Source organism: Alnus glutinosa, chromosome 1 (assembly GCF_958979055.1).
Source record: "Alnus glutinosa chromosome 1, dhAlnGlut1.1, whole genome shotgun sequence".
Lineage (NCBI taxonomy): Eukaryota > Viridiplantae > Streptophyta > Magnoliopsida > Fagales > Betulaceae > Alnus > Alnus glutinosa.
This window is the reverse complement of record NC_084886.1, coordinates 47,372,122-47,398,574: the sequence shown is the minus strand read 5'-3', so window position 1 is coordinate 47,398,574 and position 26,453 is coordinate 47,372,122. Positions and strand designations below refer to the sequence as shown.

Here is a 26,453-nt window from a genome sequence, read left to right as displayed (position 1 = left end):
AGACCGCCCCCACTGCCTGCAAAAAACGCGAATCTCTCTCCCTCCCTCCCTTTCTCTCTCTCTCTCTCTCCCGAAAGCGAAATCGAACTACGTGAAAAAACAATTCAGTCTTGAAAACGGATCCGAAAGAAATTACGAACCAGAATAACTGAAAACCCTAACCCTAGCCGAGACTTTTCGTCTTCACCCCACTCCTTTTGTCTCTCTCTCTCTCTCTCTTATTTTACTGTGCACGTGAAGACCTTAGCCATAGTTAGATTAGGGTTAGGGTTTTTGTGGATAGAGGTGCACGCGAGGTACCGAAGCAGATTAGGATTTGGGTTAGGGTTAGGGCTAGAGTTAGGGTTTCAGTGATGGAATGCGAAGGTTGTGGTGGTGGTGGGCGTTGTTGTTGTCGTCGCTGATGACTGGAGGCCGATGTCACAGGCGGAAGAAAATGATGGGTAGGGGTGCGGAAGGAGGTTGCGGCACCGAGGAGCGGCCTTGCCACGTTTCTCGGGTTCCGGCCAAAATTCCGCTGGGGGCCAAACCGGAAATTCCCGAGAAGCAGACCTCAGTAGATATTGATTTCTATTCGCAGGCTAGGAAAGCGCTTTGTGAGCGCTCGCCTTTCGATGTTGCGGACGAGGCCTCGGCTTTGAGTCTGTCTACTCTGCCCAGCGGCTTGGCCAGCTTCTTGTCGAGGAGCTCGGACAGTCGGAGGCGGCACAAGAAGTCCCATTCGGGTGCGGACAAGAAGTCTTCTCGGCCATCTAGGGGTTCCAACATTTGGGCCGAGAAGGCGGAGTACTTTAGAGACCTGAGATTGTGCGATATTGATGCCTTGTTTGAGATATCTTCTCCATTTAGTTCTTTAGCTACTCGGAAGTGTCTTCTGATTCCAATTTCGGAAAATGCTTCGAGGGTGAATGTAGGTAGTTGTGGAATTGAGAGTGCGAATGAGCATGATGGAAATGGAAGCGGGAATGGTAATGGAAATGGAAGTGGAAATGATAATGGAAATGGAAGCGGAAGCGGAAATGGTAATGGAAATGGGGCTGTTAAAGAGGAGGTGAAGAGTGAGGGTGAGCAATCATTGGAAATTGACAGTGTTGGAGATGAGGCTTTGCCCCAGGATGAAAAGGGTTGTTCGGTGTCCGATTCATCTGGCGGTTTAGAGTGGCTTTTGGGAACTAGGAATAAGATTTCTTTAACTTCGGAGCGGCCTTCGAAGAAGCGGAAGCTTCTGGGTGTGGATGCAGGGTTGGAGAAAGTTTTAATTGCTTGTCCTTGTGAAGGGAACTCATCATTGTGCCATTTTTGCTGTACGGGGGACACGGGAAAGGAGTCCAACCGGTTGATTGTTTGCAGTTCGTGTAAGGTTGCAGTTCATCAGAAGTGCTATGGTGTGCAGGAGGATGTGGATGCGGCTTGGTTGTGTGAATGGTGTAAGCAGAAGAGTGATAGCAATAGTAATGATTCAGTGAAGCCTTGTGTGCTTTGCCCGAAGCAGGGTGGTGCTCTAAAACCTGTTCATAGGAGTGACGAAAGTGGTGAATCCATGGAGTTTGCTCACTTGGTTTGTTGCCATTGGATGCCTGAGGTCTATATAGAGGACTTGACGAAGATGGAGCCGATCATGAATGTGGGAGGAATCAAGGAAACAAGGAGAAAATTGGTGTGTAACATATGCAAGGTGAAGTGTGGCGCTTGTGTTCGGTGCAGTCATGGTATGTTCTGTTGATTCCTTCCTTTATAAGAATTCTTCATTTCATTTTTGGTTGGTACACGAGCAGAACATTGTTGTAATTGGAATAATGGGCCTACTTGTGAATCTGTTAGACATCTGTGTTGGGTAATATTTCAGCTGATACGAGTTATATGGTGTTGTATTCTGCTGCTATCTGTGGATCTTAGAAATTCACTTTATATGTCTCTCATCAAGCGGAAGAACAATGGTTATCTAAATACTTTGTGTAACTGATGTACAATTTGAGTTAAAGAATGGAATCAATGACGTCTCTTCTAAAGTGTTTTAAGACTAGATAGTTTTATCTGTATTTATTTTTACGACTATATGTTATAGGAGAATGTGCAAAGGTTTTTGTTGCTTTGGAAGGTTGTGGTTTTTTTTTTTTTTTTTTTTTTTTTTTTTTTTTTTCTTTCGGTTTCTAGGGTTTAGGTTCTATGGGTGTTGTTGGGTTTTTGCGGGTTAGATTTGGTTGTTCCTGTGTATTTAGGGGTGTCTTACGCTTTCTTTAATAAATTTTTGCTTGCTTATAAAAGAAAGGATTTTGTTGCTTTAAAGCTTATTAGAATTTTTGTCATTTATAAGCTATGTTCTCTTCCTTTCCTTCTCTTTTTGTTGCACTTGCACATGGGCAACTCACTTGTATCTAATAACTGATTTGATTAGCAATGAAATTGAGGTGAGTCAAGTGATAGATGACAGAGTCAGGAACAGGGGCAGGCATCGACATACTCTGATTCCTGGAAACAAAGGGAAAACCTCTCCGTGGGTTCTTAATCTAACAACCTTGGAGTTCTCAAGGGAACTAGAAAAGCCAAAGACAACCTCAATATAATGATTTACTAATACCTAACACTTCATCAGGAGCATTTGTGATTGACGAAGGAATTGTTTTTCATGTCCGGTTCCCTTGGGGGATGGATCCATAATTCACCCATCCCAATAACAAAAAAACCTGGCTTGAATGATTGTATATTAAGAGCTAAATTGGCTAAAGGTATGGGTCATATTTTTTCTACATTGTCCTTGTTCCTTATGGTAGTACTCCTTTCCCTTGGAAGTATTTGTCGGAATAAGGCTCTCTTGAGAGTGGTGTCCTTTGCTTGGTCAGCTACATTATGGAAGATCCTCACTATGGACAACCTTTTTTTTTGATAAGTAATTTCAAATTCAATAAAAAAGCGCAGAGGGGCGCAACCCTAATACACGGGAAGTATACAAGAGTGCCCCTAATCGGGATGAACAGCTAATAATTTAGAAAGTCTACAAAAGTAGAAACACCTAGGTGGCAAAGACGGGACGCTATCCAAAGATATAGCGTGTTAAGCACACGCTTCCTTAACACTCCCATTACAGTCTCGACATCTTTAAAAAGCCTCGCATTCCGCTCCCGCCAAATGCTCCACAAAACACAATGAGGAACTAACCGCCAAACACTATGGACAACCTTAGGAAGAGTCATATAATTGTGGTTGATTGATGCTGCATGTGTAAGAAGAGTGAGAGTCTATGTATTGCCAGCGCTCTTTAGAACACTATCTTCAGTTGTGTGTGGCTGACTAATTGAGTGGTAGACCTCTTTGCTTGTTAGAGAGGGCAAGTTGGTTGTCCTCATTTTGATGCTGTATGAAAGGTGATACCATCTTGCTTTATGTGATGTCTCTGAAAGGAAAGAAATGATTGGAATTTTGAGGATCATGAGTAGACATCGGTTGAATTAAATGTTTTTTTTTTTTTCCTTTAAGACACTTTACCATTGGACTACTGTGTTTGTTTTTATTGTTTCTAGCTTTCCACCTTTTTTAGATATCTTTTCTTCTTTTAATTAGGTGTTTCTCTTGTATACATCATGTGTACTTGGGTTACACCTTTGCGCTTTTTAATAATACTTGTGATTACTAATTTTTTTTTTCTTAGTAGTAGTTCTAGGCACTATTGCATGTAACTTAAGCTTAGCAGTTCTAGAACCATTAATGATTGGTGAACCCGTGGATCCATTGCAACTTCTTTGGAAATATTTCCTGAATGACATTTCTTCCCCGTATTTTAGATACTTCTAAGGACTTGTTTGGGACTGTCGAGTTTTTTTTCTTATATATTTGTAAAGAAAATAGTCCAAAATGTGTTGCCAATTTTTTTTTCGTAATTTTTTTTTAATAAATAATAAGTTAAAGAGAAACAAAGCATTGAAAATATCATGTGAGCCATACTGGGAAACCATTTTATTTTGGTGCAAGTCATCTCAGTATGTAAGAGCAGTAGCAACAGTTTCCGTAAATCTCCTTCCCTTCCCTACATGTAGGGAAAAATCCAAAAAAATCACTTGAATCAAATTCCCCTATTCCCTAAACTAAAGAAATACCAAGGGAACCAAAAGTTGCACTCTACGTTTAGGGAAGCAAAAATGGTTCCCTTAGCATTATTTTAATATAAAAAACTCTCTTTCCTCTCTCATTCTTCTAGAATTTATGTGAAACAATATTTAAATGATTTCTCTTAGCATTTAATTTAAATAAGATTTAATTTAAAGAAGATTTAAATGATATAGGGAAAGGATAAGGGAAGCTATTGTAGAGTGCATTTAAATAGGGAAGCAAAAAGTGGCTTAATTCCTTAAATTGAGGAAAAGTTTAAGAGAAGTTGTTGTTAGTGTTCTAACAATTAACTATTAACAATTGTAAAATAGTTGTAAGTTTCCATGGAGCATTTGTGAGCCATTTTTATGTATGAAATGTTTATTTTTTCTTTGCGAAACTGACCAATTAATTGCTGGTGTTCTATGCAATATTTTAAATATGGTTTGAAATTAGTGTTGATTTTATACAAGTCTCCAGTGCTTGCTGTAGCAGATAGGGACCATAGTATTTAAGAGTGTTCTTGTTGATTTTGCCCCGTATCAAGACCTCTAGGTTATATATGTATATAGATATTTATTTATTTATCTTTAATTTATTTTTTAATTTTTGGGATTTGATCAGATTCTAATATTAAAGGAGCCCTCTGATTAGGTGTTTCCCTTGTATACTTTTTGTGTACGCCCTATTGTTTTTAATAAAATTTTGATTTCTTGTAAAAGAAAAAATTGAAAGTAGCCGACCCTTCTGCTTCCTCTTCTTAAATTTTTCAAGGTTGTTAAAGAGTAGGAGATACATTCATTTTGTTTTGTATTTATGTATAATTGGGAGTACTTAACACTTAACTCTTTCTTAAGGGTTCTCACTGTAAGTTTACAAGGATGGACACTGTTTTTTGAAATGTGAAGTAGCCAGTTGAGTGCGAAGAAAGGAGATTTTGGGTAATTGCTGCTTTGCACATTGTAGCATTTGAGCTTGCCATGAAACTGGTAGGATATATGCATTGAAATCTCCTAAAGAAGGAAGCAGGCCCTTCTTATTTAGAACTACCAACACCTATAGGTTAGATAGAGGACGAGGTGGAAACCGGTTGTTTCTTTAAAAGTTATGCTCACAATGTCTAATAATTTAGAGTTTTGGGCTTGTATGGAGTGGGAAGCAGGGCTATGTCTTGATCCTGCATGGAAGTTTAATGTTTTGCAAGCCTCTTTTCTTAGCAGCTGTTGTCCTAGTGCCGCCTCTTGCTTTATACAGATTTGAAAGATTATCTCACTGAGTTTAAGCCACAGTTCTTCAAATCCCAGCTTTTTTAAAAAAAAAATTAGTAATAAAATCAGAAAGCAAATAGGTATACCAAGAGATCTCCAAATATTATAATCAAAATTAAGGATATAGGAAAAAGTTGGACAACACTGGATTTTGTCGAAAGCAACCATCCAGCCGTACAAAGATATTGAAAACATAGAATAAACTGAATTTAAGGAAGTCCCACACTATTGAATATATGGTTGTTCCGTTCTATCCATATTATAAACATAATGCATAAAGGAATTGTACTCCGAATTTTGGCCTCTTCCCAACTTTTTTTCCCTAGTGCATGTCTGATGCTCGGTTGAAGAGCTTTCAGTTGCCAAGTCTGTAAACATGCCATTATTGTGAATTCTCAGTATACTCTAATGGTTTTTTCATGTGGCTAGAAACAAAAATTGGTTTTCATGTGTTTGTACCATAGGCTAGTAGGAGTTTAACAAGATAGTGTTTATGCGTATGTGTCCTTGAGAAAAAAGCAGGCTAAAGATTGTTCATTGATAATGTTGAATAGGCAAAAACTCTTAGTGAATCCATGCTGAAGACTTAAATGGTGCATGCCTTGTTTTTTTATTTTTATAAGTAATAAATTTATAAAAAAGCGTAAGGCGTCCCTACGTATATAGGAACAAATAAAACAAAAGAAGAAACCCAAAACCCTCAAACCCAAAACCCACATGGAGCAAACATGCTACAAGAAGAAACCCAAATAAACCCTCAACCCTAAGACCCTCAAACCCGACTTAAACACAGGAACAAACAAAACAGCCCACAAGAAGCCCAAACAGACCCAAATAAACCCTCAACCCTAGGACCCTCATACCCAGAAATCACATGGAGCATACACGCTACCGAACGTGAGCCTTGCCTTTCCTCCGCCGAGAAGACATGCTTGCATTGCCGTAGTTAATAGAGCTATTTAGATTCCACAACACCCTCATAGCTTTGTTCTTTGGACGCCTAAGCTTCACAATCCAAAGAAGGTCCTCTTCAATGGCATCCAGAAACTCCAAGGAGGGATCCTCCTCACCATGCGACACCCCACCATTGTCATCAACGGGAATGTTTGAGGAGCTACAACCCAAAAAGGAGGGAGAAGCAACCTTCACTGCAGACAAGTGAGGATTATCCACAAAACCCTCCTGATCATTGACTTGATCCAAAGAAACCTTCGACAGCTGCTGGGGATGAGGGACTGCTGGAGAAGAACATCCCCGAGACCTCGAGGGCCTTGGCTTCAAAAAACACCGCCGGAGAAAACCCACATCAACACTTGCCGGAGAAGGCCTCTCCGACTTGGCTGAATCTTGAACAGCAAGGCAACCATTCTCGGCATGGACTATAGAGTTAAGGCTATTCAACTTCTCAGCAACTGTAGCAGTTTCAGTCAATTCAACGCTCACTTGCATGATTGATGGCTCATCAACAACATTTTTATCAAGGTCTCCTTGTATGAAAGGGCATTTTTCATTGTGAATGCTACCATCATCGTCACCTAGGTTCTCACTGTTAAGCTTGATTTCTCTCTCCACAGAGTTCCCAGGCTTAAAACTGACTCACTAGGTCTGTAATTAGAAGTACAAATTCCGTTGTTCTCAATTCCACAGCCAGAACCAATAGAAGTAGGAAGGCCAATGAAATATGCAATTTCCATGTCTGAATCACCCGCATGCAAAAGATTCTTGCTATATAGTTTGTCTCCTTTATGCTCCAGAATTAATAGGTTGATGATCAATTGGCCCATCATTAGAATTATGAAGTTTATTGCTCTCACTTCCGTCGGCATAATCACCAGATGCGGGTAGGCCACTCAAATCCTCAGTTTCCATACTTAATGAAGAAACTGTTGTTGTGGTGGGTCCAAGAAGCAAATTGAAGGAGGTATTCTCAGGCTAGGGAGGAGCTACCGGAGGCGAAGACAGCACCTCTTGAGACTTTGGGGGGGGGGGGGGGGGGGAGAGAACCTAGAGCCAGAGTCGCCAGAGATGGAAGTAACCAACAATGCTTTAGGCTGAGCATGAGGGGAGACGGATTCCAAACCAGTCGACAAACCCAAAAAATAAGGATTAGAAGCTACCGAAACCGACCCAAGGCCTGCAGAAAATTTCTTCACCAAAGCCTTAGACCCAGCCCGGTTGCCACACTTGGGCTTCAGACCCAGCCCAGCCCACTTGAACCCAAAAGCTGAAACCTGGTCCAAAGCAGCCCAAAGCCACTCTAGAAGCTTCTTCCATTAATGAAAATACCCTTTCTTCTTCTTCTTCTTCTTCTTCTTCCTAGCGTCGTCGTCACCAAGGAAGCAGACTGGATTCGTCTTCTTCTTTGTCGACATGAGCGGTTACTCCTCCAAAACATAGCAATTCACCGCCAATCTCCCGTCTTCAACCGCCCTACACCACGCCTCCAGAAACAAATCCAAATCACCTCGCTCTAACTCTGAAGCCCGCAGGCTTGGATGCTTGACAAGAGAACCAGCTTCCCCCCGGACCACTTCTGCAAAAGGTGCACGGCTTGTTATTGATCTTAATGTTATCATCCACTGGGATATAGGTCTTACTCAACTGCACTCAATGGAACTGTTGAGGTTGTGGAGGAGTATACTTCTGCAAGTCTTATGTTTCTTAACTTTTGGAAGTTTAGTGGTTTTCTAAATTTTCATGTTATCTACGTCATTGTCATTATTATTATTATTATTTTTTGATGTTTGCTTCATGGAATTCTTCAATTGATTGCATGTTCCATGATTGAATCTGTTGTGCATTGCATGTTTAAGTCACCTTTTTTATTGCCTTAACATTAGTTCATATTTCTTTATTGCTGCATCTGTTGGCTCGCAGTGTTGGTACTTTTCAAGTCTGTGTTCCCTTTTTATTGTTATCCTCTGTTTGGTAATTGATTGTTTATTTTATTTTATTTTTTTTTCGGTTGTATCTTTTGTTCAGGAACCTGCAGGACTTCCTTCCATCCTATATGTGCAAGGGAGGCGAAATTCAGAATGGAAGTTTGGGGAAAATATGGATGTGATAATGTAAGTTCTCTATTTGCATTCTAGAATCAAAATTCCTCCATATAGTTGTTCGTAATGCCACATTATCACTGCTACTACAAGTATTCCCCCCCCCCCCCCCCAAAAAAAAAAAAAAAAAACTCTTTTGGCTTTAAGTGCTGGCTTTGTGATATAATGAGGCTTTCTGACTAGGAATACCTATATATTGTGGACTTTCTATAGGTTGAGTTACGGGGTTTTTGCTCAAAGCACTCAGATGTACATGATAGTAGCAGCAGTTCACGTGCAGGTGAGCCTTCTGTGGCTGTTGGTGGTGGCTTCAATGTTGCCAACCATCTTCCCATGGCAGTCTCTATGAATGAACCACACAAGTTAACGATTGATTGCCAAAATGGAGATGATATTGCAGTACATCTAGGAACTCCTAATACTACTGATAAATCGGGTGATAGTGAATTACAAGAGACAGGGTGTTCCGATTTTGGTTTAGAAACCAGAGTTATGCCAGAATGCGGTGATGCACAACAACTCATTAGTGTGGGAGAACTAGAGAGGAGCAATGAGGATGTGAACCTATCTGAATCCCTTAATGTTACAGTGATTTTGAAGAAGGTACTTTTGTGTGTGTACGTGCGTGCTTTGGAGCATTCAATTGTTTTTTTTTTTGTTGATAAGTAGCTTTGTAGCATTCAATTGTATAATCTCAAATATTTATCTTAGCTCCAGCTTGTTGTAAGTCTTAGTGTCTTCTACTTTTGGTAGATGATTGATCGAGGAAAAGTCAACGTGCAAGATGTGGCGTTGGAGATTGGCATCTCACCTGATTCATTAACTGCAACACTTGATGTAATACACAAACTAGTTAACTTTTTTATTTATTTATTTAGTTTCTGAAGCATATAGCTCTTACTCTTTTTCTCTTTTTTTATATGATGTTTTTAATTCTTTCTGCAGGATGACGGCATGGTACCTGACTTGCGATGCAAACTGTTCAAATGGCTTAGAAATCGTACTTATTTTAGTACCTCGCAGAAAAATCTCAAAGTTAAAGCAAATTCAGCAATTGCGTGTAAGGATGAAGTTGGAACAACTGATGAATCTGATGCTGTAGCAGTATCAGAGTCTGATATTCCAGATCCTGTTGCTGTTAAGTCAGTACCCCCGCGGAGAAGAACCAAAAGCAACATTAGGATTTTGAAGGATAACAAAGTAATATGTTCATCAGGGGAAATATTTGGTGACAATGGGATAGTAATCGATAAGGTTAAAGTAGATCAACCCGGCTGTGAAGAACCAGAAAATTCAAGTAAATTATCAGTCCCGAGTGCTACCGAAAAGGTAATCATTGCATACTATTTGTTTGGAGGCTTTTGAAGTATGAATTTGTAAATTATTATATGAATTTTGATTGTTTACAGAAGTGGTGTTTATTGGATAAGAAAGAAACTAAATTAGTGCTTTTGGATTAGGTATCTAAATATGCATGTTGGTTTTTGTCCTCTGATAGAAGTCCATATGTGTTCCTGTTGAGAATTGCAAGCTAACTAATACCTTTTGCATAATTCTTGTAATATGTTCTTCCAGTACATGGTATTTATGTTTTGACACTACGTGAACTTTTACTTCTCCAGGGAGTGATAACCTATATTTCTTTTCACGGGCCCACTAATTTTTTCCTTCTTTGTCGAAAAGTTCTTTTATTCTATTGCTGTTTGTGTTTTCCTTCTGTTGGAGTAGCATTTGTAAATTGTAAAATGATCATTGGAAAGAGGAGAAAATGTTAGATGTATTTTCTTTTTGGGTTTTTATCCTCCTTCAGTTTCTTGTTTGACATTCAACTGTTGTTTGATGTTCTGTCCTCTTTTTTGATGAGCTCTAAATTTCCACAAGTGGTTGTTATGTTTTCATCCTAGAAAAATCCTTTTTCAATGGCAACATTTTAGTTTTGATGTCATTTTATTATGAATATTGTAGGTATAGAATTTATTTTGCTATGGAAAGTTGGTTTCTTCAAGCTCTTTATGTCAGGTATCTTCCCATGAAATCTTCCCTGCCATCCAGAATTCTTCTGCCCTTACTAGTTTGAGTAGAAGTCATGTGCGATTTTGATCTCTCTGCCTCTTTTAGTTTTGAAGTGGTTTTGAAGTGATGTTCTTGTTTGGAGATTTGGAGCAGCTCATTCTAGGTCTAGTGAGAGCTAGGATCAGGGGTTTATAGTGGGAAAAGATGCATGCGTGTTAGGGAATTTAGGGTTTAGAAAAGAGGGGTTGCAGGGCAAACAGAGGGGAAAACTCGAGTTTTGGGCCACTGATGAGATCTGAGAAATTCTTTGTGGAAGTTAGGGTGGTGATTTTGGGATTTGAGGAGTGAAGAAGAAGAAAAATTTCTAACATCAAATCTAGACTTTTAAGTATCATCTAGGGTTTCCTTGGCATAACACTTTAGGTTAGGGTCATCTAGCTTTATACCGTTTTGAAAATTAGCAAATTTCTTCTTTGAATAGAAGGCATTACCTTTGAAAATTTAGCAACTCTCTCTCTCTCTCTCTCTCTCTCTCTCTCTCTCTCTCTATATATATATATATATATATATATATATATATATATATATATATATATATGCGCAATTAGAACTAGTAGTGCTAGTAAGATTTGGACTTTATGGTATTGAGTACTCTCTCTTTTTTTTTTTTCTTTTTAAATAAGTAAGCAAAATATCATTAAAAACGCAAAGTGCAGTCAAGTACACAAGGAGTATATAAGATGAGCGTCTAAGATAGAGAAGAAAAAAGAACAAGAAAATCTTGAAAGCTAATCATTAAAGGAGTTAGGAACACAGCAGTCCAAGTGAACAAAAAAGAAGAAGTAAGTTTTGAGCTCCTCAATTGTCATTTCTTTGTCCTCGAAGTTTCTATCATTTCGTTCTCTCCACAAGCATCACATAAGGCATGAAGGAACCATCTTCCACACAACAACACTCCTAGAGCGGCCACCCGTCCACCAACAAACGAATAAATCTACCACCCGAAGAGGCATAACCCAAGACAAGCTGAAGCGACTAAAGATGACATTCCATAAGATACGAGCAACCTCACAATGGAGTACTTTAGCTTATGCTAAATAACTATTAACACCTACTTAAAGAAAAAAAACCTATTAACACCCACACATAAAAGGCCCAATAATATAAGAAGCGCATAATATAGCCCAAGTCAAAAGCTACAGGTAGGATCTTTTGTACCCTTTATGATTAGGGAGCATGTCACCTTCCCTTTTCACAAGGATCCATGAATATATCAACTTTAACTTTATAAATGATTCGGTGTATTTGAGTCTTTCCTTTGGGCCCTAATACTGCCCCTACCCAGATTTATAACAACTACATTAATGCCTTAAATTCCTATAATAAAATAAAATCATTTTTGGGTGTCTGCATCACTATATAAGATTGCGTGGCTGGGTTTTCATCTAGGGGCCATGGATAGGATTGATGACACTTAAGAATGGTTCAACTTTAAAAAATCATTGAAACAGTAACTGTTGGAGAAGTCCAAATTGAGAGAACCTGTTGCGGATGATTATCTTATTGTGCATGCGGCTACAATAGAAGCGATTACATTAACACTTGCACATTGTTATGTTGCTTGAAATTTCATTCATTTGACTCTTGAGGAGAGGTTGTCCATTTTGTCTACGTAACATTGATATCAATATTCGATCTCTTGTGGGTGCCTGAGTTGTATATTTGCCAATTTGAAAAAAATTGGAAGTAACTTTTTAGTTTTGGGTGTGACTGGTAACTGGTGTGGATCGCCTAGCTAATTACATTACTTTGGAGGTCTGTCTCCCATAATGGTCCCTTTTCTTTTCGGATGTTGGAGATGGTTATAATGAAGGAGATGATCTAGTTTTTGAGTTTCGATGGGATTCTTTCTCCTGTAAAGTCGAACCTAGTTAGGAGTTGGTCTTTCCTAACCCAAAACGTTGATGGATCTTTCTATTTCTAGGCTGAGCTTACAGCCATATTGTTTGTTCCAAGGGAAAAATGGAGTGGAGACTTCCTTTTCCATATCGTCTTTCATCCATTGGGATGATATCTTTCTTTGTTGGAGCTAGAACTCTCCCGATTGACTTCTGGGATTACATTTGTATACTTTCACTTTCTATAATATATATTTAATTGGGCTAAGCAGTCTAATTGGACTAGTAAGTGAAGGGGAGGAAGGGGGGAAGGGAAGGGAAGGATACCATGAAGCATCGGAAGGATCGTTAACCCCCCTAGGTCTCCCTCGTGTGTCGTGTTCATGTTTCTGTGTGCGGATTGAGCTTAGTTCTTTCCTAACTCTTAACTCCTTGCTTTCATAACTCTTGCGTCTTAAAAGCTTGATCCCTTCCTGTGTTCATGTTTCTGTGTTATATTCGTGAATTATGATGATGGCAGGCAAGATGTTTTTATTCACGTCCCCAGTATTCTAGAGTTGTGGTCATGTTTTAGTTCGTTTCCTCATTCAGCATTTGTTCAGTCATATTTTTAGTTTTGCTACTTCACTCTACATTGTTCAGCTGTATTTTTTGCTGGTTGTTCATCTTCAACCTGATTGGTTTGGGCTATGGTGCTCACATTGGTGGTCTTTGTCTTGGTATCGGAGGCGACTAATTTTCTTTTTTCAGTTTTATTTCAAGAGAACTTATATGTAATTGTGTAATGGTTGTTGGGATGTTCATATAGGCATTTGTCTGTTCTTTTTTATGCGTGATATGTTTTGAATTATGATGCAATGAAATATATGGGTCTTCAGATTGAAGCTATTTTGGGTGTTTCTTTTTCTACCATTCGTGTGTGCACGCATTGGGAGAGAGGGGGGGGGGGGGGGGGGGGGGTGGGGCATGTGTGTTGTGTGTTGTTTTGCTTGATAATCTAGTTATACATTGTTCAGCCGTCTTGTCCTCTTGATAAGCTAGCTTTTACCGTGTCCATTTACTATTTCTTTCCTCTTTCTTCTTTTTTTCCTTTTGCTTTTCTAGTTAGTTGCACAATGAGCTATTCCTTTTTGTATACTTTCTGTGTACTTAGGAGCATTGGGTGCCTTTACGCTTTTAATGATATTTGCCGATTACTTATAAAAAAAATAATGAGCTAAACCATGGACTTTTTGGATAAGGCAACGAATATCTGCAGGATATTTTGACGCCTAGGCTTTTGCAATGTCAGGGAATTGTACACTGCATATGCCCATATGTTGTGTCATTGTTGCTGTATGGTTACCCACTTTACATATCTGGCTATCCACAATTGAGTAGTATTTTGCTGCGAGACAACTGCAAGCTTTTTCACTACTGTAGCAGGAGTTTGAGATAAAATTGAGCATGAAAGGCTAAAGATGTTGCTAGAGTTTTATTTGGCTGAAATTAAATCAATGAGAGACCCATTAGCATAGAAACGTACTTCTGCCCTCAAAGAAAATGCTATAACCATCATATATGATAGCTACTAATTTGTTTTCATGCCTCAGACTTCAATGGAAGGAAGGAACCCTTCCTAGACAAGTTGGGTTGCTTAATTCCTTTCTAAGACATGTATCCTGATTTGTGAAGGGTGGACTATCTGGCTTTTGCTGATTACAACATTCATAATTTCTGGCATGAGATTTTTCTGTTATTGAGCTGTGGGCTTTGCTGTGTGTCCTTAACATCTTTTCACAGCGTAAGCCTTCTAGAAGGCTTGGTGGTGAAAGTGATCCAAACAGGTAGATGGGTTTTGTGTATGCCAGAATATGGGGGGTCAAGTGAGTTTTATTGTCTATTTTTCTGAATTTGTTCCTAGCTCTATTGTTACCATTCTGACTGTGGCATAAATTGGCTGTCTATTGTCAAAAATGTACCTCTCCTCCATCTTTGCGTTGTTTCTTTTTTTAACTATTTCCTGAAGTTTCCTGGGAGCTATATTCACGCATTTTGGTTTCCTAGAGCTTATACATTAGCTTTACAAAACATTTGTTTTTTAATTGGTTTTTGTTTTTGTTTGTGCAGAAGTCCACTGAGCCTGATGCTGTTGAAGATTCTTTGCTGAGGCATTCATGTAAATCTGAAGGTATGATTTTCTGACTGTCTTTTTGATTCAACTCTTTTTCATTGGTAAAAAGTTGTTCATGTTCTTATATTACCTTTGGATTTTACTTATAAAAAGAAAATTACCTTTGGATTTACTTATATAAAAAAAAAGTCGTTCACATTCTTAGTTACTTATACTGGTGATAGTGGTACTTATGATGTTTTATTTATTTTTCACTTCAATTTGTTTGAAGGTGGTAGTTGTTTATGTGCCTGTCGATTAAGTCTACTCTGATATTTTGTTGAAATTATGTTCTTGAGTCCTTTTACCTTAGCAATTGAAACTGTATTTTTTTTTTTTTTTGATAAGTAATAATGCAACTTTATTGAGAAAGAGTAAGGGGCCCCTACGTACACAGACAGTATACAATAGAGTTCGTACAAACCTAGAACCCAAAAATAGCAAAACTACCTGTCAAACCCTCCCGGCCAGAAAGCACCCACAACACCCAAAGCCCACGTGAAACCCAAATCCCAAAAACAGTTGAAGCCCCCGTCAGACACTCAAACTTGCCTTGAACAACCCCCCCCCCAAAAAAACCCACAAACCCAAAACCCACGTGAGACACCCAAAACTAGGGTTGGCAATTCGGGTTCACGAGTCGGGTTCGGGTCAACCCGACTGACCCGATTATATAAACGTGTCAACCTGAATCCGACCCGATTATTAATCGGGTTGTGACACGTGACCCGAACACGACCCGACAAAAAAAAAGGGAAAAAAAAAAAAGAAAAAAAGAAGTGTCACCCGTTTACCCGACCCGACCCGACAAGGCATCAATTTCACTGTTTTTCACATGTTTCAACCTTCAAATTTTAATTATTATTATTATTATTATTATTTATTTTATTTTTTTACCTTCAATTTTTTTTTTTTTTTTAATCGGGTTATAATCGTGTTGGCGGGTAATCGTGTTATCGGGTCAACCCGTGCAATCGGATCATAATCGTGTTGGGCGGGTCAACCCGCGATCGGGTCATAAAGAACCCGATTATAACAAACCCAAACCCGGTTTTTTCGTGTCGGGTTCGCGGGTCGTGTCAAAAATTGCCAACCCTACCCAAAACCCGAGCCGACATTAGCCGAAATAAAAAAGCAAACCCAAAATACAAAGGAAAAGTCAGGCCTACAGGAAAAAAAAAACTACAATGGAAGTGGCGCGTGGCGCCACCCACACCGGAGCGACGCAGAATTTGCCGGAGAAGCCATCGGAGAGGCGCGTACGTAGTGAAAAGGTCCCAAACACCGTAGATCTAAGCTTCAGAAACTCCCTCGGCCACACGCACAGGAACAACGCATGGCGGCCACCCATAGCTGTGCCGACAGCGGGGTACAGCTGGAACATGAGGGAGAGTCTCTCGGTGAGGCACATGCACGAGGAGGAGGTCCCAAACACCATAGATCTACATCCCAAGATGCAAAAGAATCAATTAGGCACGTACACTGGCGCGACGGCCATCACATAATTGACGTCAACGGTTAAGACCGGAACAAGCCGGCGAGGCCTCGGGTGTGGCGTGTGTGCACAAAAGATGACCCAACCACCATAGATCTAATCCCAAGATGTAGAGAAACCCAAAACTAAAAGACCAAAAAGAAGAAAAAACAATAGAGGACCTAGACTGGATGGGAACCGGATGAGGAGGAGGGAGGAGAGCCTCTCCTCCCTCCTCACTAGACGTTATCAGAGAAGAGACCTAAGGGTTTTTTGTTGAGAGGGAGATGAGAGAGAGGGGTCGACTTTCTTGCAAGATAGAGATCCTGAAAATTTTATTAAAGATAAGACGAAAGTTATATTTTTCCATTGGCCAGAGGCCGTTCACCTTCACCTTCCATTACAAATAAAGCCTTTGAGAAATTATTATTTTTTGGATAAGTAAAGCCTATGAGAAACAATTAAACAATGTATGCAAGGGAAGGAACAAAAATTATATTTATATTTTATTAAATATAATTTGTGTTTATATTTTTTAATTTTTTCTGCCTCTAGTTTATATATAAGTTAATTAATCATGCAGTAGTTGTAAGTTCTTGTTTGCACATATCATACATGGTGTCACAGCCACTGTGATATTTAGCATTGTGTTTATATTAAAGTTGGGACCTCCATGGATTATTTCTTGCAAGTTACCAGTACATAGGGAAATGTCAAGCAATCTAGGTATTTAATGGTTGTACAGATATAATATCATTTTGAACATCAGTATCAATTTGTACCATGATGACCTTTCTTATATTGAACAACCTTTGGTATGTTGATATGGGCTAGTCATGATATGATGGTGTTGGAGAGGAAGATAGGATGATAGTGGGTTTCTATGATTATAAAAATGTTATGCATCTAAGATAGTATTGTTGGAGAGAAACTAAGAGACACCTATAATGGGGTTGTGAAAGATCCTGATGCTGGAAGATCTCAGACAGTAAATACTTGATTGAGTGCTGCATGTTAGGTAGGAGTGATTTGGTGGAGCTGCTGATGTGCTGCATAGAGTGATTTGGTGGGCACTCAGAAAGTTGAATTACAACACTGTTCACCTGTCTTTCATTGAGTGTTTGGTTTGAAAAAAACTGCTGGACACTCTACGGGCTTTAAACATCCTGTGACTAAGTTGAAGCTTAACTTCTGAGATCAGTCTTTTGCTCGACTGTTTCATTAAAACATTCTTCTTTGTCCTCATTTCTTGATTTTTGTATTTGCCACATTTTTGGGACCTAGTTTCTTTTCTCTTTTTCCTTCTTGTGTAGCCAATGTATTTCTTTGTGTTACCTTGGGTGCTTCTGATTTTTACAATGTTTTTCTTGGTGTCTCGTTTGATACAAATAGCATTTGTTTGACAGGCAATTCACCTAGACCCTCAAATTGCAGCCTTCATGAAAGCATTCAATTGGAGGAGGTTGTCATTCCTGAGTGCAAAGCTTCTGTGAATGGGGATCAAGGAAATCCAGTTTGTTCCGCTGTAAATTCAGTTGTCTCTGATGTCATGTAAGCTTTGCAAATGGATCTCTTCTGGTTTTACTATGTAAATTTTTTTTGCTATATGGTCATTGCTTGAAGCTCTGGCAAACTACTCTTTTGGCTCTGTATTGCTAAAATGTTGGGATTTTAAACAAACTTGTATTATTTTTTTTTTCATTCATTTAATATAGGAAAACAGAAGCAGCGTCTAGCTTTTACATCCACCCATATATTCGCAAGAAATTGTTGCAGATGGAATTGGGAATACTTTTGAAGAACCCAATGCATGAGTTTGATGGTAATGTCTCTTTTGTTCTCTTTCATTTTTGGATAGTACTAACAGATGCTTCCCTTGGCAGGTTCAAGGGAGAAAGAAACCTCTCGATTGGAGGCTTCTTCCAATGCTAGTGTTTGCTGTAATCACCAAAATCAACATTCAAAGTTCAGTAACATGATTTGTAAATCCGATGGACTAAATTTAGACCGGTTGGTTAAGGCTAGGAAAATGGGAGTTTTAGACTTGTCTCCAGAAGATGAGGTGGAAGGGGAAATTATCTATTTTCAGAATAGGTTACTTGGCAATGCTGTTGCAAGAAAGCAGTTTACTGGTCTCTTCCTTGTTCTCTTAATCTTTTGGGATATTTTGGGCTTTTCATATTCATTTATTCTTCTACTCTTGTTAATTTATTTCTGATGTATAACCATGATATGTAACTATAACTATTGCATTGTGTTTGAACTGTTTTTGCAGATAATTTAATTTGTAACGTTGCTAAGAGTTTGCCACAGGAGATTGATGCAGCACGGTGGCAAAGATGGGATTCTGTGCTTGTTAACCAGTATCTTTGTGACCTTAGAGAAGCAAAAAAGCAGGGTAGGAAAGAGAGAAAGCATAAGGAAGCGCAGGCTGTGCTGGCTGCCGCAACTGCTGCTGCTGCAGCATCCTCTAGGATCTCGTCATTTAGGAAAGATGCTTTTGATGACTTGGCTCAACAGGAGGTTAGTAATTTATCATTTTCTAAAATTTCTTTTACCCATCATGTAGGAAGCAAATAATGTTTAGTCTTGTTGATATCTTTGATGACCATATCTTTGTTACCTCCTCTTCAGAGTTCGATGAATTTGAATACCTCTATTGGGAGGTCTGGCATCAGCTCCCAGTTGATGCCACGGGCGAAAGAGACGCTTTCTAGGGTGGCTGCCCCAAGGATTTCATTAGAAAAGCACTCTGATTTTGTTCATTCAGTATCAGATCTTTCTAAGGAACATCCTAGATCATGTGATGTCTGCCGACGGTCTGAGACAATATTAAACCCAATATTTGTCTGTTCGAGTTGCAAGGTTTTCTAGCCTTGGCCCCAAATTAGTGCTTGAAAACATGATTTTCTCTCTCCTTGAGTTTTAAAGGAGTCTTTTTCTAACAGGTTGCGGTTCACTTGGGCTGCTATCGTAGTGTTAAAGAATCTACAGGTCCATGGTACTGTCAATTATGTGAAGAATTATTATCATCTAGAAGCTCTGGAGCACCAACTGTCAATGCTTGGGAGAAGCATTTTTTTGTCGTGGAATGTGGTCTATGTCGTGGCACTACTGGTGCTTTTAGGAAGTCTTCAAATGGTGAATGGGTCCATGCCTTCTGTGCTGAGGTGAAGGTTTTTCTCCTGTTGTCTGCTTATTGTTGGCTCTTCTTATTTCTTTTTTTCACCAGAGTACAATTAATTTTTTTTTCTTCCACCATTTAGTGGGTCTTTGAATCAACATTCAGAAGGGGACAAGTAAACCCAGTTGAAGGAGTGGTACGTGTATATGATAAGTTGTGAAGGAATCTGAATTCTAAATAACTTAGATTACTGATGCTTGCAAGCGTTTCTAATATATATGTATTGATTGAATCTGGATAAGGTGTGGAACTCGTGTGATATTCTTACACATTCCATATCATGTGACAAAATGCAGGAGACAGTTTTGAAGGAGGCTGATGTTTGCTATATCTGCCGGCGTAAACATGGTGTCTGCATAAAGGTTAGGGTCACCATAAACAGTTTTTGTTTTGTCATTTCTGTATTGGACTGCAAGGATTCTTTGCAATTTAGATCATTGATAGTTAAGCAACTGTAATTTCTGCATCTGCAGTGTAGCTATGGTCACTGCCAAGTAACATTTCATCCTACATGTGCCAGAAGTACTGGCTTCTACATGAATATTAAGAATTTTGGTGGCAAGTTGCAGCACAAGGCTTACTGCGAAAAGCATAGCTTGGAGCAAAGGGCAAAGGTCTAATAATTTTGTTGTAACTTAGGTGTTTATTTTTAACTTCATGATTTTTACTGCCCTAAATGATCAATATGTGCAGGCTGAAACTGAAGAACATGGAATGGAGGAGTTTAAGAGGATCAAGCAAATTAGGGTGAGGTTTCTCTGTAAAAGTTTTTTTTTTTTGATAAGTGAAATTATCATTAAAAAGTGAGAAGTGTCATCCTGGTACATATGAAGTATACAAGAGAACTACCTAGCTAGAAGGAGAAAAAAGAACAATAAAATCATGAAAATGAAGCACATTAGGAAAGACAAACGCAAAAGGTGAAGAGTATTGAAGAAAAAAGACTTAAGCTCCACCACTGTCCTCGAAACTTCTATAATTTCTCTCTCCAAAGACACCATAAAAGCATGAAGGCACCATGGTCCATAGCTGTACTAGTGCTACCAAATAACCCCCTCCTACAAGCAAGTCTACGACTCGTCTAGGCATAACCCAAGACAACACAACACAATGCATTGAAGTTAGCATTCCCCTAAGCCACAAGCAACCTCACAATGGAGTATATGTTCGACAGACTCCCCATCCCTCTTTAATATACAACATTAATCGACCACAAAAACATGTCACTTCCTAGGTTATCCATGGGATAGGATCTTCCCTAATGCAGCTGACAAAGAAAAGAAAGTTGCTCTCAAAGGAGCCTTATCCTACCAAATACTCTTCAAAGGAAGGGAATGCCATCCTTATGAACAAGGACACTTTGGAAGGATTTAACATTGAACAGTCCTCTTTTGGAGGGGCCCAACAAAGCTTGTCTTCACCTCCCAATCATGAGCTGCTCTAATAAAGGCTGATGGGAGCCACTAGAAAGCTCCAAATGAACTGCTACGCTTCACGCAACCAGTACTATATAATTTTGGAAAAGCTTCCTTAAGGGTCTTATCCCCACTTCACAGCTCATGCCAAAATCTAATTTGAAACCATCTCACTTCAAATCTAGTAAGACTAGGAAACATTCCCCAACTCTTTCTGATATTCTTCCATAACGCTACCCCATACGACCCCCAATAAGCTCATTAGAACACCACCCACCTAATGAACTGCCAAATTTAGAATCCACCACAACTCAACCAAGTCTCTCTCATGCATATGGCGCCATAGCTATTTTTTTAAAAGAGCTCAATTGAATATCTTCAAGTTTCGAACCCCCAACCTTCCCTCGGAAATTGAAGAACAATCTATAAATAGTTTATTCGATCTAACTTGCTATATTGTGTTATTATTGATGGTTACTTGTAGGTTATATTCAGTTTTAGGATCCATTCTTGGATCAATTTAGTTGGTGTTGTTCATGTTGATGTCTTTTTTCTTTTTTTAAGTAATGTAATGCATTTCAAAAAGCGCAAATGGACGCGACCCTAGTACACATTAAGTATACAAGAGAATGCCTAAATAGAAGAAGAAAAAAGTACAAGAAAATATTTAAAACTAATTACTAAGGGAGCTAAAAACGTTGTTGTCCAAGTAAAAAGAGAATAAAAGAAAAAGGACTTGAGCTCCTCCAACGTCTTTTCTTGGTTCTCGAAATTTCTGTCATTTCGTTCCCTACACAGGCTCCACATTTTTTACACAACAGTATTCCGAGAGCGACCGCCCGTCCACCAGCAAGCAAACAAATCAACCACCCGATTAGGCATAACCCAGGACATCCCAAAGCGATTGAAGATAGCATTCCATAAGGCACATGAAACCTTACAATGGAGAAGAAATGGTCCATGGACTCTCCATTCTGTTTGCACAAGCAACACCTATCAACCACTATGATATGCATCTTCTTAATATTGTCCATAGTAAGAATTTTCCCTAGAGCTGCCGACCAAGCGAAAAAAGCTAGTTTCGAAGGAATCTTGGTCCGCCAAATACTGGAAAGAAAAAGCAAGAAAAACATCTTTACAAGCAAGGATCCTGTAAAAGGAGCTAACATCAAACGTTCCTTTGTGAGACGGGGCCCAGCAAAGCTTGTCGACTGAATGTCTTGGAAATTGTAGCACTCTATCAAACGGGTATTGACCAAGGCTCGTTTTGTCCCGGTAAACGTTGGAATCGGAAACTCTACATGAAATATGACTTTGTAGTCCTTTGAATAAGCTTTCCAACATCACTAAGATTGTCTTCATACGATGCTGGAATATCAGGATATGGCTTCTTTAATAGGACTGGCCTGCTCGTAAACTGCCCTGCATCATTGTATTCCTTCAAATTGACACGAGGCGGCGATGATATAATCTGTTGAACCCCTTCCAATAGGTGGGTGTTTGAGGTTAGATCCTTTTACCTTGCACCGAGTCCTCCCACAACTCCTTCCTTTCCTCGGAAGAGCATTTGAAGAAATAAGGCTCCTTTTAGGGTGGCGTTTTTTGCATGGGCGATAGCTCTAGGGAAGATCTTAACTTTGCATAATATAAGGAAGAGGCATGTCATAATATAAGGAAGAGTCAGGTCTGTTAGGTATAATGCAAGGGGAAAATACTGTATGTTATTTGTGATTGTAATAGTTGTTGCATAGTTAACATTTGGTATATGTTCAGGAATGCTTCAAACATATATTGCATTATACCCGTCCTCTAAGGGATACTGCTTATCTAATTTTTGATCTTTTCATATAAGTAGTCATGTATTCTTTTCATATAAGTAGTACTTTATGTTCCTTGGTAGGTGGTTCCATTTTCTTTTTTCATTTGGTTCACATGAAGTTGTATATTCATTGGTGAAACTTGAAAGGAAAATACCTGGGAAGTAATTTCTATCAGGCAATTACTGAAATTCTGTAGAATTTATTGTACTATGGCAAAATCTATATGTATGAGTTTCTGCGCTTTTTTTTTTTTTTTTTTTTTTTTTTTTTTTATTTCCTGAGCATCCAATGATTATTGATTTTAGTGTGTTAATAAGCATGGTTTGCTACTTTGCAACTGCTTTGTCATGACTCATGCACTACTTATAGTGATACTGTCTAGTGTTCATGAAACTTACTGGTTTAATATGGTTCTATCTTTCATTATGCTTTTTAATTTATGCAATTCTAAATCCTTGATTGAGTCCTTGTGTTAATGCTCTTGTACAGGTTGAACTAGAGAGGTTACGTCTTATTTGTGAGAGAATAATCAGACGTGAAAAAAAGAAGGTAAACAATTCTAGGTTAACATTATGGAGAAGTGTGATTATTTTCTCTAGTGATCTACAAAATTTTTATTCTCGTTGTGATATGTTCTAAGTTAGCCAAGAGATCTGCTGCTTGTTGGCCTATATATAAATGTGATAATAGAAAACCTTTTTGCACGATTCTGAATAGTGAAATCACATTTATCTGTTACATTTGTAGTCTCTTGAGGAATCGGATTACTTTTTTCCTGTCCACCGGCGATGCAAGGGTTGATTTAGAGTAGACAATACCAGATTTAAGCCCATTGTTGGGGCCCGTGATTACTATGAGGCCTTTGGTTTTCTGACTCAACCGGCTTGATGGGTTGGGACGGTCTTGTTTGTATACCTTTGAACCATTGGGTCCTTGGAACTGCTTCCTCTGAATCGGTTGAAGTTAATTTTACTCCCAAGGATGTTATTGAGAATGACCAGAAACAAAAGGGATCTTTTCCTACTATTTTATTGGCATTTCAAAGGCATGATTTTAAGTATACTAAAAAAAAGAGGAGGAAAATGTCTAGTATATATTGTAAACCTTTGAGCTAGTTTCCTTGAAATGCTCAATTGCTTATCTTCAATTTGTCCAAAAAATGTCCTTTCTGCTGTACCATGTCTCCCATTTGGTTAAATCCTTTTTCTGTGCCAGGTTCTTGATTTTGGTAACCCAATCAGTAAGATTGGCGAGTCTCTTATATGTTATATGACTCAATTATGGCCTACTTGCAAGTGGGATTGGGAGGTGGAAATACATATTTTTATAATGGAAAATTGCAAAAACGTCGTTTGAGGTTTAGTGGAACCCACTCTTTGGAATCACGGTTTCGGTTATACCCTGTGTATCTGACAATTTTGACAGGGATTGAACCATTGGTTTCAAAACTACAGTGATTAAAGTGTAAGCTCTACAAAACCTCAGGGATGTTTTTTAAATTTTCCTTTATTAATCATGGCAGGGTTTCAGATATCATCTGTTGTTTCCTCCAATGCTTAATAGTTGGTTATATTTTTCTGGACCCCTCAAAATGTCCTCTTTGGCTGTTGTTTTAACAGATATTAACCGCGTAGAGATGTTGATCTGCGGTTACTTTCTGTACCTTTTTTCTACTGTTGATTCTCTCGCTTTAGGTCACCTCATTTCAGTAGAATGACTTTTTTGATGCTTATGCTTCTTGGTGATATTTAAATTGACCATTTTTCAGACACTAATTTCTATCCTTATGTATGGGGTGGAATTTATTCGAACTTCTTTCTCTTGCCTCTATGAATTTGCAGCGGGAATTGGTTTTGTGCTCACATGACATACTCGCTTGGAAAAGAGATCATGTTGCTCGTTCTGTGCTTGTTCATAGTCCCTTCTTCGTTCCTGAAGTTAGTTCTGAATCAGCTACAACATCCCTCAAAGGGCACACCGATGGTTATAAATCATGCAGTGATGCAATCCAAAGATCAGATGACATAACTGTGGATAGCACAGTTTCTGTTAAGCACCGGATTAAAGTTCCTATGTCCATGGATGCAGATCAAAAGACTGATGATGACAGCTCCACATCCCAAATCTTTCTTGCCCGAAAGCTCACAGAGAGGGCACAATTTTCTGGGAAGCAAATCCCTCATAGGCCTTCTTCTGTTGCATCTCCTAATCTTTCGGATGAGGGCGGATGGAGGTCAAAATCTAGAAAGGTATGCTGTATTTTGGTAAAATATACTTACACTTGTCACTCTCTTTTCTACTGGAATTTGGGTTAATGCTCCAGCTTTATTTATATTCACAGCATGCCGAGACATTTGAAAAAGAGCTTGTAATGACTTCAGATCAAGCATCTATGAAGAATATGCGGTTACCTAAGGGCTATCAATATGTTCCTGCTGATATACTTCCCAGTGGGGAGCATGACCAGGATGCATGTTCTGGTGAACCATTGGAACGCCATGGATAGAGTGAGGTATCTTCTTCCGGGTTTTGATTTGCCTACTCAGGCTACTGTCCGTCCAGGACAAATGTTTTCTGCCCCGAGGCCTCCACATTTATCTGATTATGGAGACTGGCAGACTGAACACCGAGATGGGGTTCTGGTCAGTATACTCATTAAGTGGGAGTCGCAATCGCATTCTGGTTTGGGCAGGGAAATTTTTTGACAAAGAATTGCTGTATATTCATTGTGAGAGTAACTGTACAGTGGGTGAGGGTTTATTCCATTAGTACACGTGTATTAGAAGGGCGTGAATGTCTTTGTATTGATGCTTTGTCTCTCTTGTGGAGGTGGGATGGAAGCTCTGCTTCATGTAACTGTTGTATACGAGGGAATCAAAGGGTATCACCTACTGTGCCTGCTCTGTAAAGTTGGTGTATATATTCCTACAATATCAATGCTCCAAAAGATCCCGCTCTCTTGATATTGATTGGAGCGTTATTTTTGAAGTGCAACCTTGTGTATGTATGTAGTTGGTCAGTTGGTTTCACTTTGTACGTTTTTATAGCTGAGGTGATTTTTCTGAATTGAGATTTTCTAGAATTTCCAAGGAACTCTACTTTGTGGATATCAGTCATTGAACTTTTATAAAAATAATAATAATAATAGTAATAATAAAGGGGCAAGATCATAATATAAACGTAACCCAAAAACACTGGTTAAAACCTTTCAAAAAAAAAAAAACACTGGTTAAAAATAAAAAAGCAAAAAAAAAGAATGAAAGAAAGTAACATATAGCCCGTGTGTTTGCTTGGCCAAGATAGCAAGATTGGATGGAGCTATGAGAGATTGAAAATTGCTGATTTTACCTTAATGTGGGCTGGGGTAGCTCGTCGAGTTTCGAGTTGGTGATTCTTCGCCTTTCAAGGGAGAAGGCGCTGATGGTAGGCTGTGACGACAAACAACTCTTGCTCTCTATATATTGCTGCAAGGTTAGCATCTATGTTTTCTGCCGCCAATATTTTAGGTTAATTGCCCTGCAACAGAGCTTTTAAAATAAAAGATTCCCATCCAATTTGCTACAGTAAACCTTCATACGTGAAAGTTTACTGTAGCAACTTGGACTAATATAATAATATTTAAAGAAAGAGAGAGAGAAAGGTGAAGGGTGAAAAAAATAATAAAAAAGGGATTGGAAAATAATGTTTAAAGAAAAAAAATGGTGAAATTGATAGTCTTGCTGGAGTTATTGTAAAATGAGTAGCTAAAATAGAAGATTAAGTTTTTTGAGAATCTAAAATAGCTCTTATTGCTGGAGATGCTCTTAAAGAATAAATATAGGTATAACTCTTTTATAACTTGATAACACATATTGGCTAGTTTAAAAAATTTCTTTAAATATCCACCCATTACATGTTGACACGTGTTAACAAATTCATTAAATATCCACCCATTACATGTTGACACGTGTTAACAAATTCATTAAATTGTCAAAGAGTTATAGGTCATCATTAAAATTGTCTTTTTTTTTTTTAAAGCATTCCTTTACGGTTTAAAAACGTAACTTTTCACTTTTTTTCAAATTACCATTATTTTTTATTTTTGAAAAAA

At 38.7% G+C, this 26,453-nt stretch overlaps 1 protein-coding gene across 2 annotated transcripts; it reads left to right on the top strand.

The window, feature by feature from the left end:
- LOC133854160 (uncharacterized) lies at positions 1-25,456 on the top strand. Of its 2 annotated transcripts, none has more exons than XM_062290236.1 (19): positions 1-1,709; positions 8,334-8,419; positions 8,621-9,010; positions 9,161-9,244; positions 9,353-9,736; positions 14,428-14,488; positions 17,351-17,495; positions 17,660-17,766; positions 17,828-18,076; positions 18,220-18,467; positions 18,579-18,809; positions 18,893-19,114; positions 19,211-19,264; positions 19,425-19,490; positions 19,602-19,742; positions 19,822-19,875; positions 22,853-22,912; positions 24,205-24,612; positions 24,705-25,456. In XM_062290236.1, exons 1-19 carry the CDS (start codon positions 359-361, stop codon positions 24,867-24,869), a joined length of 4,506 nt encoding a protein of 1,501 aa, XP_062146220.1. In that variant the 5' UTR covers positions 1-358; the 3' UTR covers positions 24,870-25,456. The 2 variants fall into 2 exon arrangements, with proteins under 2 accessions (XP_062146220.1, XP_062146210.1); XM_062290226.1 differs by having other exon boundaries at positions 19,371-19,490.
- The last annotated feature ends 997 nt before the right edge of the window (positions 25,457-26,453 follow it).

Excerpts from the sequence above, each read along its gene's own strand:
- LOC133854160 (XM_062290226.1), top strand. The coding sequence starts at position 359 with ATGCGAAGGTTGTGGTGGTGGTGGGCGTTGTTGTTGTCGTCGCTGATG. Across the intron at positions 9,011-9,160 it reads TTACAGTGATTTTGAAGAAG|ATGATTGATCGAGGAAAAGT; the intron begins GTACTTTTGTGT and ends TACTTTTGGTAG. Across the intron at positions 19,876-22,852 it reads AGAGGATCAAGCAAATTAGG|GTTGAACTAGAGAGGTTACG; the intron begins GTGAGGTTTCTC and ends GCTCTTGTACAG.